Raw genomic sequence first — 20839 nt, forward strand, 5'->3', positions numbered from 1 at the left:
AATAAGAAACTGTTATTTTTATTTGCGTACGTGTACTTGTGAGCGTAAACTTCAGCAATGATTTTGTGCAAAAAAAAAAATTCAAGTTATTTGAATTAGATTTTTTTTACAATTTAGGCTGGTTCAAATATTTTCCAATGTTTTATCACACCCCTCTAATGATTACATTTTTTTAATTGCTTTAGAGTTGACTTTTTTACCAAATTTTGGATCAAAGCTTGTCAAAAAAGGCCTTCCATCGGATGGGGAAGTAAAACGTCGGTCCCGGCCTCAGTTATTGCTAGGCCGTTAAGTCATTCCAAGTGTAGGAGTTGTCTCCATGCAATAAGTACAAATAACACACCAAACCAAGCCTACTTCGGTGGAATCGCTGGCGGCGGTTGGTCTAAAGGTCGTCAGTTCGAACCCTGATGTGGAAGCTTCCTTGTAGAAGAAAGAGGTTTGGGTGCTCTCCAAATTCAAGCCAGCCAGTACAGAAACTTGCAATAGAGACCACAAAAGACCTGGGGGTCATTAAAGTGGATAATTTGTTCATTGTTATCCGAGCATTCGTTGGAGAAGGTTGTCTGATTCAACATGACTCGTCGCGTCCCGGCGCAAAACGCCGGCAATATCGCCCTACCTGCGGCTCAAGCAGGCAAAAAAGTGGGAATTTCCAAAAGGAAGGTTGAGGCCTCAACTGATGGCCAAAAACCGGGGATTTCCAAGAGGAAGGTGCTTTTGGAAGTGACATCGAACAGCAAAAAGACGAAAAAGAGCGACGGTACTGTACCGATGGACGAGGAGGAGGAGAACTCTTCGTCGCACGAGGAGCAGCTATTGAAGAACAACAAGTTTGCTGGACTGCCTGACGAGGACCAGGTAGCGAAAGCAAAGGAGAATGAAGTGAAACAGCGAAAGGAGAAACTGCCTCCTTTTTATGTGCGGCAATCAGCAGCAACGATCGACTTTCGAGCGGGGCTGGTTGAACTCATCAAGTCTGGGAAAGTCCAAGGCAACATTCGTCTGTGTCAGGACGGATTTAAGGTGCTGGTGCAATCCAGGCAGCACTATCAACTGGTCAAGGATTACTTGACCGAAAACGAGGCGGAGTACTTTACCCATGATGTCGCCATGGATAAGCCGTACAAAATCGTCGTCAGAGGTCTGTACGACATGCCAGTGGAGGAATTAGCTGCCGAGCTAAAAGTTTTGAAACTGGATGTGTTGGCCGTGCACAAAATGAGCCGACGCAACAAAGACATCAAGTACCGTGACCAGCTCTACCTGCTGCATTTGGCTAAGGGATCGACGACGCTTCCTGAGCTGAAGGCAATCCGAGCGGTTTTCAACATTATCGTGTCGTGGGAGCGATACCGACCAGTGCACCGTGACGTCACACAATGCTTCAACTGCCTGGGTTTCGGGCACGGAGGTAAGAACTGCCACCTAAAGCGTCGTTGCGCCAAATGTGGTACCGATGCGCACATCACATCCCAGTGCATCCAAGATTCGCTGGTTAAGTGCCTCAACTGCAACGGTGAGCACTCGTCAACCGACCGAAAGTGCCCCAAGAGAGCTGAGTTCGTGAAAATTCGGCAGCAAGCATCGACGAAGAATCAGCCTCAGCGTCGTAGAACTCCTCCAGCCCTGGTGGAGCAAAACTTTCCACCTCTTCAACCGCGACGCCAGGTCCCGAACTTGGCACCGTTGCCGTTGGATCCCAGGAAGAGAGCTGAGATGAATCAACCGCGGCCGGGTTCCAGCCAGGAGCCGAGACCGTCACCACCGGGCTTCAGCCAGGAGCCAAGACCAACCCAAGAACCAGCAGTTGAGGAAAATGGTAATGATCTTTACACCTCAACCGAACTCCTCAATATTTTCAAACAGATGTCCGCTGCACTGCGTGGATGCAAAACCAAGACCCAGCAGATTGAAGTGCTGACCTCGTTCGTCATCCAGTATGGATCGTAGGTCCCTCAAGCTGCTGAATTGGAACGCTTGCTCCATTAGGAGGAAGAACTTAGAGCTGGTGGATTTTCTTCGCGAGAAGGAGATCGACGTAGCTGCCATCACGGAAACTCATCTGAAGCCCGGTGAAAAAGTTTATCTGCAAAACTACAAGATCGCGACTCAGCTCGACAGGACCACCTCTGGAGGAGGAGGTGTGCTTGTCGCTGTTCATCGTGATCTCAAGCCACGCCGGCTGCCACACTTCAAGCTGGACATCATCGAGGCCGTTGGGGTGGAAATTCCCACTTCGGTTGGCCCAGTACTCTTCATTGCTGCATACTGCCCACGTCAGGTGAATTCCAGAGATGGTTCAGCAGCAAAACTGAAGAGCGATATCCAGAAGCTGACACGGCGGAGCGCAAAGTACATCATCACTGGTGACCTCAACGCGAAGCATGAAGTTTGGGGCAACAGCAGGAGGAATCGGAACGGAGTGATTCTGCACAACGATCTGCAAAACGGATACTACAACGTTGTGAGTCCGGATCGTCCAACGAGGGTGGCTCGGTCTGGGAATCACTCAATCATCGACTTCTTCATTACCAATATGGCTGAGAACGTGGCTCATCCTAAGGTGTTTGAAGAGTTGAGTTCTGATCACTATCCGGTGGTTGTGGAGGTTGGAGCATCCGTTACTCCGCAGCGGCAACCAACCCGGAAAGATTACCACAACGTTGACTGGCAGCAGTTTCAGCAAGTGGTCGACAGCAACATCGACTATGATCAACACCCGGAAACTTCTACCGATATTGATCGTTCGCTGGAGGTGATCCAGCAGGCTATCAACCAAGCAGAGGCTGCCAACGTTCGGGAGGTTCCTGTTAATTTTAAGGTAACTGATATTGACGTAGATACTAAACACTTGATAAGACTAAGGAATGTTTATAGGAGACAATATCAACGGACTGGGGACTATGACAAAAAGATTTCAGTGAACAATTTGAACAAAATCATACAAGACCGACTTGACAATATCAGAAATCAGGAATTTTCAAAACATGTAAGCCAGCTTGGGAATTATTCAAAACCATTTTGGAAACTTTCTAAAGTTCTTAAAAACAAACCAAAGCCTATTCCTCCTCTTATTGTTGAGGATTCTCCCTTGATCACATCCGAGGAAAAGGCAAATGCACTTGGGCTTCATTTTGTTAGTTCTCATAATCTTGGCGCTTCCATGACCAGCCGTAAAGAAACATCAGTTGCCAATAGTATTTCAACAATCAATAACTCTACCTTTGAATTTCCTGCAGATTCCCATGTTTCTGGTGAGGAAGTCAAAGTTGCAGTAAAACAAATGAAAAATATGAAAGCTCCTGGCTTTGATAACATTTTTAATCTAGTGTTGAAAAAACAGAGTGATCAGTTCTTTCAACATCTAGCCAATATTTTCAATAAATGTTTGCAACTTGGTTACTTCCCCACCAATTGGAAACTGGGCAAAGTCATACCAATTTTGAAGCCTCAAAAAGATCCAACATCGCCAACAAGTTATCGTCCCATTAGTCTTTTGAGTAGTCTGTCCAAACTCTTTGAGAAGGTCATCTATTCAAGGCTTTTGGATTTTACCAACGATAATAATATAATTTTGAATGAGCAGTTTGGCTTCCGTAAGGGACATAATACTGCTCATCAGCTTACGAGAGTAACTAAAATCATCAAGCAGAACAAGCTTGAGTCTAAATCAACTGCTATGGCTTTGTTGGATGTTGAGAAGGCTTTTGACAATGTTTGGCATGATGGTTTGATACATAAACTGTATTTGTACGGTTTTCCAATGTATCTAATCAAAATTATCCAGCACTATCTTTCGGAGAGATCGTTCAGGGTTTTTCTGAATGGGATTGCTTCTGGATTATTCAACATTGATGCTGGGGTTCCCCAAGGAAGTATTCTTGGCCCACTTCTGTACAATATTTTTACATCTGATTTGCCTACTCTTCCTGGTAATGGTGTGTTGTCACTTTTTGCTGATGACACTGCCGTTATTTATAAGGGTAAAATAACCAGATATTTAGTTGGCCGTCTTCAGAAGGGTCTTGACGTTCTTTCCGAATACTTTGGCGACTGGAAAATTCGTATAAATGCAGCAAAAACTCAAACCATCATTTTTCCTCTTTCCAAATCGGCCAGATTTGTCCCAAAGGATGATGTTTTGATAAAAATGAATGATGTGTCGATACCCTGGTCAAAGGAAGTTATCTACTTAGGTCTCATACTTGACTCGAAACTTTTGTTTCGGCAGCATGTAGACAAAATAATGAACAAGTGCAGCATTCTCATCAGGTGCTTGTACCCTTTAATTAACAGAAAATCAAAGCTTTCTTTGAAAAATAAGCTAGCAGTTTACAAACAAATAATTTACCCCGTTATTGAGTATGCAGTACCTGTTTGGGAGTGTTGCGCTAGAACTCATAAATTGAAGCTCCAGCGTGTCCAAAACAAGGTACTCAAAATGGTTTTGAATGTTCCTGGTTGGACAAGATCAAGTGAGGTTCATGAATTAGCAGAAGTAAAAATGTTGGATCAGAAGATTCAAGAAAAATGTTTGAAATTCAGGGAAAAATGTGCTATTTCTGAATACCCCTTGATTCAAGGATTGGTTTAGTTTATTGTAGGTTTAAGTTAGTTTTAGGTTAGGTTATGTTTTCTTAACATTTTTTTTTTCCTCATTGTACCTAGTGTTACAAAAATGATAAATCATATATTTTTAAAGTTATGAAAATGAACAGTGTTTAAATCACGAAAAGCAAATTAAAGCTGAAGAGCCACAGCTGACCACTTATTATGTAAACCAAATGTAATTATTATAAGAAAGATTCAATAAAGTATATTTAATTAAAAAAAAAAAAAAAATTGGATAATTTGTTTTGTTTGTTTTGTCGTAAAAAAAAAGTTTGAAAAAATATCATTCAATTTTGAGTATTTTGGTCACTTTTTACTTACACTCGGAAATCCATGAATTGCTTATGTTGATCTCCTTCACTCAGTATCTTTGGTATAGTTTATGTATTTAGTCAAATCATAATTCTAAGTAAATTTCCACTATCGTTCAGTTCATTTTCACAAACACCTTCTTGATCACACTTGCCAACACAAACGACTCCACCAAACGACAATGCGCGTCCAGCCCCTCCGATAGTCAACTTATCACTGCCGATCCCGCGCTACTTGAACTGCTCCTGGTTCCAGCGCAAGCCACCAATCCCCGTTTCGCCTTAAAAAAAAGTGGGCCGTTTTTCCCGCAAACAAGACCGACTCTCCAAAACCCGACCGAACTGAACTGACCCAAACCGCCCCGCTGGGCCGACTAGTGCTGGCCCAGCTGTGACTGACAACTCTTACCCGACTCTGGCCGCGGACGCGCACGTGACTTTTGGCCTGTTTTGGCGCGCCAAACTCACCAGCGCAAAGGTGCGTTGCTGCATTTGCAAGAGTCTAAGATTGTCCCACTGCGCTGCGATGGTGAGGTTCTGGAAGACTAGCAACTGCAGGTTGGCGGTTTGGGGACGTTTTGGGTAAAACGGCTTTTAAGTCAACAAGTCTTGAAAACGCTTTGGACTGATATGTCCGTGGGACCCCAAAGTCCCAAACCACATGCATAACAATAAGCATGACTGAGGGATCCACGAGGTGAGGCGACCATTCTCAGTTTTCATCAGTTATGCAATGTTGTGCTGGCTTTTGTCACGATTTTAAATTAGAACGAGCGGCACGTGTGAGACTGGGTTCTATGTTTTGTCCAAACATGCCGAACCAAGCTTGGTCTGAATGGACGGATGATATAATAGCAAAAAAAATGGGCGTTTTGAGGTTGAAATCGATATGTGAAGCATAAGGCTTGACATCTGTATGAACTACAAGCTACAGAGTACAGAGTTCATCTCTGCAAAACAACCGTATCTCTTTTGAACTTTAATCTACCCAAGAATCCTCGCCCATCGATGTAGATGTTGCCAGGGGCATAAAAATAAATCCCTGACCGGCAATTGTGAGGCGATTGTGAAACCAATAACTTCCATCACCATCTCATCCCCGCAAGCCACTTGTGATGGATCGAAATCCCACCGGAGCGTAACGGGCAAACGTGCCGATCGTACAGCAATTAAAGAAGAAGCCAGCAGAACTCGCCGAAGAGTTCTGGCGCTGGAAATCAAAACAAAATCGAGCCACTTATCAGGACCCCGGACAGACAGTACCCGAAGGTCACGGAACAATGATCGCGCACTACGGCGCGCAGCGAAGATCTACCGTGAAGAACTGTATACATAGTAAAAAACTCAGTCTTATCGTGCTTTCGCTGAACTTTTGACAGCGGTCTTGTTATTTTGTTTTCAGGTGTTTTGCGCTAAAAGATGTTCGAACTATCACCCTAATATTGAACTAAGCCCTCAGAATTTCAGTACCGCGACTTCGGTCTCAAAAATTGAGTTCTAAATTCTAGAGCATAACCCCCTCGCAATTACGAAAGACTCTCAGACAAATGTGAGGCCATTTTTCTCTCGACCATCTGCTGTGGGTGTTCACGATCACGAAATTTTGGGCTTTTTCTGAGTAAGGAAAACTCTGACTCAAAAATTAGAATAAAACCGAGCGAGGAAGTGTTATATATGGTAGCCTTAACAGCTCTTTAAGATCATGTTACAGAGGTACAGAGTTTCGTTTCATCGTCTGCACCGTAAAACCCCGTCGAGCAATACAGCCAAGCGCAAAGTTGACAATTTAGCACGAATAGTAAAATACCGTAAAGACGGCGACGAAAGCACGACTTGCAAGTTTTCATTATTGGCTGGCATTAGCTGCTCTCCTAAGCAACTCTTGCTTACATCTGCTCTCAGATTCGACTTATGAACACTCCAGCTATTGTTATGTAACCGCACTAAAAGACCATAATGAGTCGTTGAAACACCCACGTCGGCGGAATTCATCACATTCTTCCAGCGCGGCTAACCACAGCTATTCAAACCGCGAAAACCACGCTGCTCCCGAATTGTGAACTTTTTTTTTTGTATTAGAACCAACTTCCAGGAAAAGGTCGCGTGTCGCCGTTTGCCAAGTCGCGATGTTTACAGTTCCCTCCCGCTAGGCAGTTAGGAAATCCCACATCCAGCGTAAATAAGACGCGTCCAACATTGCTGAGCTAAGGTGTTGGAGTTTATGGGCGCGACGGTTGACGTTTTGTTTCGATTCATTATTCCTAGCCCCCCCCCCCCTCCCCCCTTTCCCCGCTTTTCTAAGAGTGTGTGACGAATTACGGGAAATTGGATTCAAACAGCCGCTTTCGAACACATATAGCTAAATTCCAAAGTGTGCGCGCCAAAAGGTCACATTACATCCAGAAACATAATGTTTTGCAAGGCTGAAGAAAATGGCAATGTCATGTCTGGAGTGACGAGCCAAGTGACGACACGACACCTGATGGTCGACATAAATTTTCAGAAGAAATATGCTTGAAACTAGGAAGGATGTTCATATTTCAATGCTGTTGCTAGGGGAATATTAGAGTTTTGTCCCAACGTACCTCCAGAACCTAACATAACCTCCTTACATGCTTCCATCACAATTGAACAATCCAATTACATTGAAACCCCGATTTTTAGATATCCATTGTTGTCAAACCAATGGGGTTTATTTTTAGGTTGACACTCTCTTTACATGGAGCTCACACACACTACCAAACTTTTTTTTTATAGTGAATGTGAGCTCCATATAAAAAGTGACAGTTCGTCAATTTTAGTTTGACTTCGTCAAACCAACGGGGTACAAACTAAAAAGTGACCAACCACCGGAGGCTCAGTGTACACTCCTGACAGTCATCCCTCACTGTTGACAAACTGTCAACACTGCCATTTAAGTTTTGTTTTATTTGGGTAAAAAAACTACCAAAAAGCATTTTTGGTAAGTTCATTGAAGTTGAACGTATTAAAATCATGTTTTAACCCTTGACGACTCAGGACGTTTGTGTTTAATAATGAATCTCAGTCAGTTTTTGATCAATTCAAGTGCTTTTGGTTGCAAAATCAAGGAAATTAGAGTACTTTTGAGTACCTGGACAAATTTAGTGAATCCTGAGTCGGAGTTGCTACCTAACTCCACAGCAATGCTTAAATGTCTCAAGGGGAGGAAAGCCATTACAAAGACGATTCTGGAGTAATTCTTTTGTGAAAATCAGTGCAATTTCCTATAATTTTGTAATTTGATGTAATTTTAGTGAGTAGTTATTTTTTCTGAAACACGGTTTTCAAAATAAAAAATAAACAATGTATTGGCACCTACCAATGTATTGGTAACTACCGTAAAACGGGGTGACTTTGATAGGTTCGAGATTTCCGCAAAATAAAGAGTACAGATTAAATACGTACGGAATGGTATGGAATCATTCTAACCGTGGTAGAGAAGCGTTCAAAGTAAGTTTTCATAAAATTTTAAAATCTAATCTAATCTAATCAGACCCTAGCGCAGCCAATCTTTCGAAGGGATCCTGGAGAGTGCCTTAGGTTAGATGACGCCTAGCACTCTTCTTGTCATTTATTAACATTTGTAGTGCGCCATTGCATTAGAATGCATTGAAACATCACAAGCGTTAAAGCGGCCAGGCCTACTGCGTAAAGCCGTATCGCAGAGATGACTCCGTAATTGGGTTGAGTTTGAGCACTGAGTGTTCGAACAACAACACAATTCTGAGTCGACAGGGGAGGAAGAAGCGTGGGGACACACCACCATACGCTCCGAGATTTTTGGTTGTATTCGTTGGGAGCACCATGCTAAGAAGGTTTGGTACTCCGGGACCCTCTGGGATGGGACATTGTATTTCCACGAATGCCCTGGACACTATTTGCCGTGGTTATAGCGCCACAACTCGCTCTCTGTAACAGTATTCCTAATTCCAGTCCATGCTCACCAAGTCGTCATGGCCTAGTGGTTAGCATTTTTGCTTACCAATCCAAAGGACGGGGGATCCAACCTCGCATCGAGCGACTTTGATTTTTCGTTCATATTCATCATTTCAAATTTATGTGTTCTTAACTTTCTCGTTGGGAGCAGATGGAATCGAACCCAGAACCATTCGCTTACAAAGCGAACACCGTAACCAGTCAGCCACGGCCGCTCCCTTAAGTTTTCATAAAATTTTAAAAGTTTAAAAAGTGAGTCGACTATAATTAAGAAAATGTTGATAAATAGCATTATTTTGATATTCTGAAAGTGTCATGATTTTCTCAATGAACATGATTTCGAATCGGAAAAGGGAATGCATTTTCGGATTCTTTGGACATTTTTTTACTAGGAGAAGGTAAAATAAGTTTGTAAATAATTGATATTATGTGTTTTTGAAACATAATTAAAAAAAATCTCTCAATTTATAGGCATTTTCAGTAGAACAAATGTCATATAAAATGTCAAAACTTTTGATTATTGCTTCGATTTCTGTTTATAGTGTAATATGATTCGATAATTTTATAAACAAAACTAGTTTCAATGAATTTTAGGCAAAATTTTGACTTTAAACAATTTTACCTAAAATTTATATGTATTTTGTTAAAAAGCTTATAAACTTAGTTAACTATATATTAACATAGATTTTTTTTTCTTAAAAGCTGTTACAGACACCTTAGTGATGGTACATTTGACGTAAACATAAAATTTGAACACATTGAATATGATTTTTACAAGACTAACTATGACTATCAAAATCACTTCGGAATTCAAAATAAATTTTTTCGATGCAACCATTTTTTTAAACACTATTGAAAAAACTTTTTAATCAAAAATAGTGCATGCACTTCGTGTGGCCGACCCTAGTACATGTTTTAAAAATAGTAATCTTAAGACAAACCTTATCAGTTGGAAAATATTTCAAAAATAAACTGGAATTCTATCAATGTCACCCCGGTTTACGGTATTGCTGAAATTTGTCAAAAAAAACATTTCTGGCCTCTTCAATACAAATAGTTTTATAGTAAATGTACAATTTGAATAAAAATAAGTTTATTTTATTATCTTTTGCATACAAGTGGTTTATTATTTGAAATTATTGCAAATGTAGGTTGGAAAATGTAAAACAAAGTTTGACGGCAATAAATTCAACGTGATTATTCAAGTCTAATGCAATGCCTTGTGTCCACCGTATTTCAAGAGAAATTACAAATTTGCTTTAAGAATATGTATATTTTTGACATAATTGGAAAACAACTTAACTTTTGATCAAAATCTACCCAAGGAAATTTAAGGAAATGTGTATAATTTCTGCTGGATCTTCCTAGTTTTACAAAAATAAGATCGTGTCAAAAAATCAAACAATCAACGAAAATATTTACACAAAAAGGTATCTGTACTATTCTCTCTTCCAAAGGATTGTAACATTCCTGCTCGATAAAAGCTATTCGTGCCAACTTGGCACCGGGTACAGAACTGACCAATTTTGCAAACAATTCACCCAACATTTACAATGCGTCACGTACATTTCGATAGCAATTAACGTTCAAACTAAACTCAAAGCAAAAAAAATCAAAGAACAACGAAACGTGATGACAAATTTCATTCTTCAAAGCGCAGCACTTGATCCGTCGTCGCACGGTTTCCGTCATTAACTACGGTCATAAAAATCGAACAGCCCCCCCCGGTATTGTGTTACACACCAGCGAAACAAGAAAAAAAGAAGTAATAACTCACCTGCTGGGAATGGCACCAGCGTGCAGGGCATCGTAGATGCTGGTCCCATGCTGCATCAGTGCGGTCGTCCCGTGGTCGTGCACCGGCGACGACGACTGGTACATGCTGGAAACGGTCTGCGAGCCGGTGTCACTGCCGCGCGGCACGTTGATCAGCTGGGTGAAGTTCGTCAGGCCGGTCTCCAGCTCCTCGTGAGAGTAGCCCGAGGGGCTGCGGGACTCGCCCCCGCTGCTGTTGCCGTTGTGGTGTTGATGCTGGTGTTGCTGCTGCTGTTGCTGGTGGTGATGGTTGAAGTTGATGACACTTTTGTCGTTGTTGTTGTGGTAAAGGCCGGCGCCGTAATCTTTCAGGTCGTGCAGGTCGTGGTGGTGGTGGTGATGCTGCGGCGAGTCCTCGGACAGGTCTGCGTGGTGGCCGACCATGGTTCCGTTGGGGGTTGCGGATCCACCGAGACCTAGATAGTGATCGACGATCGAGCAGTTCTCATCCTTGAGCGTGTCGGCGATCACCTCGTCGATGGCGGAACTGTGCTGGTGGGGATGGCCGCCGGCCTGGTGGTGCAAATCGTCCCCAACGTGCTGAGCAAGTCCCCCGGGATAAGTCGGGCACAACGCCAGCAGACTGCTCCTCATGGCGGACGATTCGCTACTAATTGGATTAAGATTTAAGCTCAAATTCGAATGGTGGTGCTGCTGCGGGATGTGCGGATTGTGCGAATGATGGCTGTCGTGGTAGCCGGTGTCTCTTTGGTGTTGGTGATTGTGATGGCTTAAGCTGCGCTCGTCACTCTCCGAGTGATGGTCGTGGTGGTGCCGTCCGAGATCAGCTGCCTTGTACGAAAGATCATACGGCCAACTGTTGAACGCGGCGGAATCCTGCCCGGGATAGCCGAAGTATGGCACCTGCTGATGCACCAAACCGGGACTGATCACAGATTGTAGCGTGGAGTACCGTGGTGGGGACGAGTTCAATCCGTGACCCAGCGATTCGTACTTGAGCTCTTGCAACTGCTTAGAACTGGATGTAATCACCGAAGGGGTGTTTACGTGCTCCTCGCTGCTTCGTATCGTTGAGTAAATCATAGAATCACCCGTACTATTCGCACTACTACCACCTACACCTTCACCGTTCGCGAGTTGACCTGATAACGGCTCGGGCTTATCTCCTTCGCCGCCACTACTCACTGCTACCTCACCGTTATCGGAATGTTTACTAGAGGTGGCGTTTTCACTTTCACTAACTTCCTTGCAGTTCGCTCCCGGTTGTTCACCGCTATCGATCGACGCGCACTGATCAATAATCTGCTGCTGCTGCCGGGTCTGCTTAGTCGAGCTGCTGCTACTGCCGCCGTTATCGCTGTTATGCTGTGTACTGGCTTGTGGTGACACAACAACTGGTAACTTGAACGCAGCCACGGCCACATCGTACGTCGTCGTATCGTTGGTCCCGTCTGAAACATAAGCACACACAAACAAGGCGAAACATAAGAAACTATAGCAAAGAAAGAGTAACAACTCAGCAGAACTGAGCCGAGAACGGACGGAAGGAGAGAAAACCACCAAGAATCTTGCGGCCAGAGCAGGACGCAACACAATCGAGACGTTCTATGTACTCGTGATCGTTCTACGCGCAAAACAACAACATAATGTGATGATCAGTCCTTGGTGAACCTTCAGCAACCAAGCATGAACCCCCTAGGACGAGAATTCACCTCAAACAAAAAGGGGTTTTACGAGGATCATAAAGAAAGAAGCGACCGCTGCAGCAGTGACTCACCCGTTTACTTTCTTTATGATTCATTCGTGCTGAAGAAGCACTTTCTTCACTCACTGTGCTGAACCGAGCGGAGAGTTCCTGTTCATGCGAGTTACGCTCATGCTCGTTCAGTTCAGTAGGTAGTCGTCGCTTAAATTTTTCCCCTTTTTGCTTTTGATGTCGAAGCTCCGCCCCTTCTGCCTGTGTGTGTCTGAATGAGTGCGAACGAAGCAGGAGGTAAAGCAACACTGTTCAGAGAGAGAGTAGCGAGAAAACGAAAGAGCGTGAGAGGGGGAAGTCGCCTGGTTCTGCTTCTGCGCGATGGTTTTCATATAAAATTGATTGAAGATCGGATCGGACATGATGGTGAACAAGAGGCAGGTAGGTACAGCAGAGCATAATCATTGGCGGCCATGAGTGCGGAGTTTTTTTTTGATTGATTTGAGTGCGGAGAATGGCAGTGATTGGAGAAGTAGGTAGCAATGGAGTGAAGAGTTGTGATTTCTAAGTTTCATGAAATTGCAAAAAAAAAAGTTCAATATTAAGAATTACAAAAAAAATACTGATCCAAATCCGTTTTATCATTCTAATTGTAATTAAATTTCCAACACGTAAAATTTACACACTTTTTTAAGCAGAATTTCAGGTTTTTTGATGAAAATTAAGTCTAAAACCTATATTTGATATAGTCCAGACTCGATTATCTGAAAGCCTCGAAAAAATGTCACTAACACTGACCATCAAAAATTGACAAAAATAACTGCGCAGGCTAAACTCGAGGGGAAGCATGAAGTTTGAGGTTCCCAGAAACACGTGCAATTTGAATTTTTCAAAAATATTTAGGCAGGGCCGAATGGTTTTTCTCCAAAGTTTGTATGGGGAATTAGTGCGGTTCTTCGCTGTTGCATACCAGCAAAAATTGTATGCAATATGTAGAAGTAGCGAACAGCACTAATTCTCCATACATACTTTGGAGAAAACCCATTCGGTCATGCCAAATATTTTTTTGAAATTCAAAGTGCACATGTTTTTGGAGACCCCAAACTTCATGCTTTCCATCGAATTGAGCCTGCGCAGAAATTTTGTTGGTCGGTGTAATCAAAACTCCGGATAATCGAAACACGAAAAAACTGTTTATCGCTGTCTTATTTTTGATTGTCGAGCTTAAGTATGACCCCTAGACTGATTTAGAATTTTTAAATCCATGATGGCGGCCAAATAGCGGTGATGTAATATTCAAAAAATGCATTTTATTTTTTAATAGGCAATCAACAACTCAAATTTGACTAAAACGGGGTTGCAGAACTCCAATTTCGTGTTAAAAACAAGAAAATGTAAAAATACGATAATTCTGTTTTAATCGTGATTCGATTATCTGAAGTCCAAGATTCTATGACAATTTCCGGAATTCCATTTTCCAGAATGGACGTTTTCCGGAATGAACGTTATCCGGAATGGACATTATCTGGAATGAACGTTATCCGGAATGAAATTTCCCGGAATGGACGTTTCCCCGAATGGACATTTCCCGGAAAAATGAGTTTTTTTTATATTCCCTGATTTGACAATGAATGGAATCTTGCCTACTCGCTTACTTGTGGTTAAGAATTATTAAGTTTGTACCCCGTTGGTTTGACCTAGTCACATTTAAGGAACTTGATATTTTGATAGAATGATAAATACATGAATGTTAAAAAAGAAAGTGAAATGTTCGGACACGAACAATAGAAGCAAGCGTTGACTATTGAACCAATACTTTATTAACCACCACGAGATGTACCCCCGTCGCAAAACCAAGCCCCCCCCCCCCCCCTCCGTCCGTTTTGGGTGCTTGTTCCCCATGTTAGGGGCGACCTAAAACGTCAGGGTGTTCGACCATTTGTATCCGTGAGCGTCTGTTTCCCCAGGTTAGGGGCGGCTCTCGGGGTGATCGACACGGATCTGGTACGTTTCGCCGAATGTCGTTTCGCCGACGGTCATTTCGCCGAATGTCGTTTCGCCGAATGGTACGTTTCGCCGAAAGTCATTTCGCCGAATGGACGTTTCGCCGAATTGAATAAAAATTAACTTTTTTGTACAATTTATGCTATTTGTTCGCTGCAGTGCCATCTTGTAATTCACTCATGCAAACTTGAGAAGGAGTGGCAAGATAATAATATAATAAATTAAAAAGTAAAGAACGTCTCATGTTTCAAAGAATGCAAAAACTCACAGAAATAATTCAAATTTGCTTAAAAAATGAAGAATGCAAAAACTATCAGAAATTTTTCTAAATGTTATGCTAAAAAACAAAAAAACTGGTCATGTGTGAAAGATTGCAAAACCTTACAAAAATTATGGAAATAATATGCTTAAAAAACTAAATATACATAAACTCACCGAAATAATTGAAAAATATGCCAAAAATATAGAATGCAAAAACTAACAGCAATTTTGCAAAATTTTGTGCTGAAAACCAAAAGAACTGCTCATGTTTGAAAGAATGCAAAACCTCCCAAAAATTATACAAATAAATTGCTTGAAAAACAAAGAATGCAAAAACAAACAGAAATAATCTAAATAATAAGCAGACAATTAAAAGAACTGCTCATGTTTGAAAGAATGCAAAAACTCAAAGAAATAATTAAAAAAATATGCTTAAATACAAAGAATGCAAAAAATAACAAAAAAAATCCATAATGTTATGCAAAAAATCAAAAGAACTGCTCGTGTTTAAAAGAATGCAAAACCTCCCAAAAATTATAGAAATAATATGCTTAAAAAAACTAATAATGCATAAACTCATCGAAATATTTGAAAAGTATGCCAAAAATATAGAATGCAAAAACTAATTTTGCAAAATGATGTGCTGAAAACCAAAAGAACTGCTCATGTTTAAAAGAAAGCGAAAACTTCCAAAAATTATACAAATAATTTGCTTGAAAAACAAAGAATGCAAAAACAAACAGAAATAATCTAAATTATAAGCAGCCAATTAAAAGAACTGCTCATGTTTGAAAGAATGCAAAAACTCACAGAATTTAAAAAAAAAAATATGCTTAAATACAAAGAATGCAAAAACTAACAAAAAAATTCCAAAATGAAATTCCAAATAAAAATCAAAAGAGCTGCTCATGTTTGAAAGAATTCAAAAACTCACAAAAATTATACAAATAATTTGCTTAAAAAACAAAGAATGCAAAAACAAACAGAAATAATCAAAATTATAAGCAGAAAATAAAAAAAAACTGTTCATGTTTGAAAGAATGCAAAAACACTCAGAAATAATTTTAAAAATATGCTCAGTAAACAAAGATTGCAAAAACTACCAGCATTTTTCAAAATATTATGCTGAAAAACAAAAGAACTCCTCATGTTGGAAAGAATTCAAAAACTTACAAAAATTATACAAATATTACACTCAAACCCCGATGGTTTGACACCAACTGTTGTTAAACGAACGGGGTCACTTTTTAGTTTGACACCCCTTTTACACGGAGTTCACATAAACTACCAAACGTTTGTTTTGATAGTGTGCGTGAGCGCCGTGTAAAAAGTGACAGTTCGTTTTTACTAAAAGAGTGTCAAACGAAAAAGTGACCAACCACCGGGGGTTGAGTGTATGCTTAAAAAAACAAAGAATGCAAAAACTAACAGAAATTTATCAAAATTATAAGCAGAAAATTTAAAGAACTGCTCATGATTAACAGAACGCAAAAACTTACAGAAATAATTCAAATTTTATATTAAAACAAGAATGCAAAAAACTAACAGAAATTAATGCAAAAACTCACAGAAATGATTTAAAATTGTTTGCTGCAATTAAATAACTGCTTATATTTGAAAGAATGCAAAAACTCGCACAATTTTTTTCAACTAGATTATTTTTTAAGCGATTGTTTTTGCATGTTATAATGCATAAACTTATAAAAATAACATAGTAAGAAACAAAAACAATTTTTTTTTAAAGATTGCAATATCACCTTTTAGGGACATTATACTTTTTCAAAATATTTTAATACAATTTGTGTCCATTTTATATATTTATTTTACGTTTATTTGTCAATTCGGCGAAACGTCCCATTCGGCGAAACGTCCCATGCGGCGAAACGACATTCGGCGAAATGACCTTCGGCGAAATGACCGTCGGCGAAACGACATTCGGCGAAATGTCCCGCACCCATCGACACCCCCCCCCCCCCCCCCTCTCCTTCAGCGTCTGTTCTCCAGGTCAGGGGCGGCTGAAGGAACTCGGTGCCCGGCTCCAGCGTCGAGGTAAGCGTCTGTACTCTATGTTAGGAGCGGTTTACAGCGAATAGAGTTCGGACCCCCCCCCCCCCTTGAGCGTCTGTTCCCCAGGTTAGGGGCGGCTGATTAAAAGTCCCAGTGCCAGGGTGGGACTCTAAACAGTCCTGGTACGACGGTCCTCCGGCGAGACAGGGGGTTGGTGATGGCTACACGCACCCGCCGTAAAAACCAAGTGCAGAGAGCTCCAGATGCGAGCCGATCCAATCGCCGACCCGATTTTCGGGGATCCAGGGATTGGAAACTCGGGACGTGGAACTGCAGGTCTCTCAATTTCGATGGGAGCGACCGCATTCTTTTCAACGAATTGCGGGTCCGCGGCCTCGAAGTCGTAGCGCTGCAAGAGGTGTGCTGGAAGGGGAAGGACCACCGAGAGTACGGGGGTTATACTATGTACTGGAGCGGCGGCGACACACACGAGCTGGGGACAGCTTTTATCGTGCTGGGCGAAATGGCGAAGCGCGTGATTGGGTGGTGGCCAGTCAACGACAGAATGTGCCGGTTGAGAATCAAGGGCCGATTCTTCAACCTGAGCATAATCAACGTGCACAGCCCGCACATGGGAAGCGACGCCGATGACAAGGACGCTTTCTACGAGCTTCTTGATCGCGAGTACAGGAAGTGTCCAAAACACGACGTCAAGATTGTCATCGGCGACTTAAACGCTCAAGTCGGCCAGGAGGAGGAGTTTAGACCGGTTATTGGGAGGTTCAGCGCTCACCAGCAGACGAACGAGAACGGCCTACGACTCATCGATTTCGCTACCTCCCGAAACATGGCAATACGTAGTACCTTCTTCCAGCACAGCCTCCTCTACAAGTACACCTGGAGATCACCAAACGACACGGAGACGCAAATCGACCATGTTCTCATCGATGGTCGGCACTTCTCGGACATAATCGACGTCAGAACCTACCGTGGCGCGGACATCGACTCGGACCACTACCTGGTGGTGGCAAAGCTGCGCCAACGCCTGTCCGAGGTCAACAAGATCCGGTACCGTCGCCCGCAGCGGTACAACCTGGAGCGACTCAGGGACCATTCGGTCGCTACCCAGTACGCGCGGGAACTCGAAGCTGCGTTGCCTGACGAGGGTGAGCTCGTCGAAGCCCCTCTGGAGGCCTGCTGGAGCCATATGGAAGCAGCCATCAACGCAGCGGCATCGAGCGCCATCGGGTACGTGGACCGAGTTCGACGGAACGGCTGGTTCGACGAGGAATGTCAGGCGATTTGGGACGAGAAGAAAGCAGCGCGGGACAAGTGGCTGCTGCGCAACACCCGTGGGAACAAGGAGTCGTACAAACAGTTGCGAAGACAGCAAACCCATCTCTTTCGGGACAAGAAGCGCCGCCTGGAAGAGTTGGAGTGCCAGGACATGGAACAGCTGTATCGCTCCAACGAAACGCGTAAGTTCTACAAGAAACTTAGCCAATCCCGGACTGGCTTCATGCCGCGAGCCGAAATGTGCCGGGGTAAGGACGGAGGCATCTTGACGGACGAACGTGAGGTGATCGAAAGGTGGAAGCAGCACTTCGACGAACACCTGAACGGCCCAGAGGCGGAGTACCAGGGCGACGGGGGAAACGACGTCAGCGGTATGGTGGACGGCGAGGACGAGCCAGCACCCACGATGAGGGAAGTTAAGGATGCCATCAAGAAGCTGAAGAACAACAAAGCAGCGGGTAAGGATGGTATCGGTGCTGAACTCATCAAGATGGGCCCGGACAAGCTGGCGGCCTGTCTACACCGGCTGATAGTCAAGGTCTGGGACACAGAACAGCTACCGGAGGAGTGGAAAGAGGGAGTAATATGCCCGATCTACAAGAAGGGGGACAAGTTGGAATGTGAGAACTATCGAGCTATCACCATTCTCAACGCGGCCTCCAAAGTGCTGTCTCAGATCATCTTCTGTCGTCTGTCGGAGCGAGCAAAGGATTTCGTAGGGACGTACCAAGCCGGTTTTGTGGAGGGGAAATCGACGACGGACCAAATCTTTTTGCTACGCCAAATCCTCCAAAAATGTCGCGAGTACCAGATCCCGACGCACCACCTGTTCATCGATTTCAAAGCCGCGTACGACTCGGTCGATCGCGAAGAGCTATGGAAGATCATGTACGAGAACGGCTTTCCCGGGAAGCTGATCAGACTGGTGAAATCAACGATGGACGGGGCGCGGTGCAGCGTGAATATTTCGGGAGCGATGTCCGACCCGATCGAATCGCGCAAGGGATTGCGACAAGGCGACGGTATCTCCGGCCTCTGTTTCAACATTGGGCTTGAAGGTGTTATGAGGCGGGCGGGCTTCAACATGCGGGGCACGATTATCAACCGATCCAGCCAGTTCATCTGCTATGCCGACGACATGGACATTGTCGGCAGAACGTTCGAGGAGGTGGCCAGGCGGTACACCGAATTGAAGCGGGAAGCGGATAAGGTTGGATTGAAGGTGAATGTTGCGAAGACGAAGTATCTGCTGGCAGGAGGAACCGAGTCCCTTAGGACTCGCATAGGACCGAGCGTGACGATCGACGGCGACGAGTTCGAGGTTGTGGAGGAGTTTGTGTACCTCGGATCGTTGGTTACGTCGGACAACAACTGCAGCAGAGAAATTCGGAGGCGCATCATCACCGGTAGTCGTGCCTACTACGGACTCCACAAGACCTTACGGTCTGGTCATCTTTCCCGGCGTACAAAGTGTACCATGTACGAAACGCTGATAAGACCCGTCGTCCTCTACGGGCACGAGACGTGGACGATGCTCAAGGAGGACCTGCAAGCGCTTGAAGTTTTCGAGGGACGAGTGCTTAGGACGATCTTTGGCGGCGTGCGTGAGAACACGGTATGGAGGAGAAGGATGAATCACGAGCTGGCGCAACTCTACGGCAAGCCAAGTATTCGGAAGGTCGCCAAGGCTGGCCGAATCCGGTGGGCCGGACACGTCGCAAGAATGCCGGACGCGCTGGATGCGCGCCAACCGAACCAGACTATCAATCCGGTGAAGTTGGTGTTTAATTCGGAGCCGGTTGGAACGCGGCGGAGGGGGGCGCAACGTGCGAGGTGGTTAGACCAGGTGGAGGAAGATCTGAGAAGTGTGGGAGTTCCGAGTCGGAATTGGAGATTAGCAGCCCAAGACCGAGTTCAGTGGCAGCGCATCTGGAGACAGCTCATGACCCGGAGGTTGTACGAGCAGTAAAAGTAAAGTAAAGTAAAGTAAGAGATGTAACGATGTAGATCGATATATATTAGACAAACACTAGATGTTTTTAAAATTCTTTCAATGTGATGTTATGTAAGAATTTTCCCTTCTTTTGTTAATCAGTTGACTTTTGTGACTAATTTCTACTAAATTTTATTATAAGGCAGAATGTTTATTTTCAAAGAAGGGAAAACCTCTAGAAAATAAAAAAGCTTTCAGAAGATCAAAGTATAATGTGTACTTTATTGAGGTTTTCCTTTCTTTGAAAATGAACACTCTTTCATCAATGTGATGGGATTTCGTGTAAGAGATTTCCCTTCTTGTGTTAATCAGTTGACTTTTGTGACTAAATTCTACCAAATTTAATTATAAAGTAGAATGTTTATTTTTAAAGTAGCGAAAACCTCAAGAAAGTACACGTTGTACTTTGATCTTATGAAAGATTTTTATTTTCTAGAGGTTTTCCCTTCTTTGAAAATAATCATTCTGCTTTGTGGTAAAATTTGGTAGAATTTAGTCACAAAAGTCAACTGATTAACATTCCAACGCCCAAGATCCAAACAAGTTGGAACGGTAACTTCAACTCAATGTTTCTCGTATATAACTCAACCAATCAAGATGATTCTTCTTTCCAGTGATTTATTAGGATGTCTAATCTGTAATTTTTGCAAACAAAAACATCGTTCCAACTTTTTTTTCGCGCGTAAAAAAAAAATCGCCAAAAATCGCAGAAATTACAGATTTGTTCAAATCAAGTTCTGCAAAATTTTAGGATTATCTAGACATTCTTACAAATCACTGGAAACAAGAACCGTCCCGATTGGTTGAGTAATGCCCGAGAACCAGCGAGTTGAAGTTACCGTTCCACCTTTTTTGGGAGGCTTGGGCGTCCATGTAAGTTGGACATGCGTTGGACGTTCCAGTGTTAACAAAAGAAAAGAAAAT

The 20839-nt window shown here is 43.1% G+C and overlaps 2 protein-coding genes across 6 annotated transcripts in view; one reads left to right on the forward strand and one right to left on the reverse strand.

Annotated features, from left to right (window-relative positions):
• LOC120417913 (thialysine N-epsilon-acetyltransferase) overlaps positions 1-20839 on the forward strand; it is a 69205-nt gene that overhangs the window by 24432 nt on the left and 23934 nt on the right. The window contains exon 1 of one of the 2 annotated variants that reach the window (XM_039580149.2): positions 12677-12795. The exons of the other annotated variant lie outside the window; for it this stretch is intronic. Coding sequence (XP_039436083.1) covers positions 12775-12795 — 21 coding nt within the window. The 5' untranslated portion in view covers positions 12677-12774. Of the gene's footprint in view, positions 1-12676; positions 12796-20839 lie in introns of those variants that run through there. 2 annotated transcript variants of the gene reach the window in all.
• The window catches only part of LOC120417910 (box A-binding factor-like), a 52455-nt gene that overhangs the window by 18841 nt on the left and 12775 nt on the right, over positions 1-20839 (reverse strand). For all 4 annotated transcript variants that reach the window (XM_039580143.2, XM_039580142.2, XM_039580141.2 and 1 more), the window contains exon 2: positions 10660-12109. In XM_039580143.2, coding sequence (XP_039436077.1) covers positions 10660-12109 — 1450 coding nt within the window. The remainder of the gene's footprint in view (positions 1-10659; positions 12110-20839) is intronic.

The sequence above is a fragment of the Culex pipiens genome, chromosome 3 (genome assembly GCF_016801865.2).
Source record: "Culex pipiens pallens isolate TS chromosome 3, TS_CPP_V2, whole genome shotgun sequence".
NCBI lineage: Eukaryota > Metazoa > Arthropoda > Insecta > Diptera > Culicidae > Culex > Culex pipiens.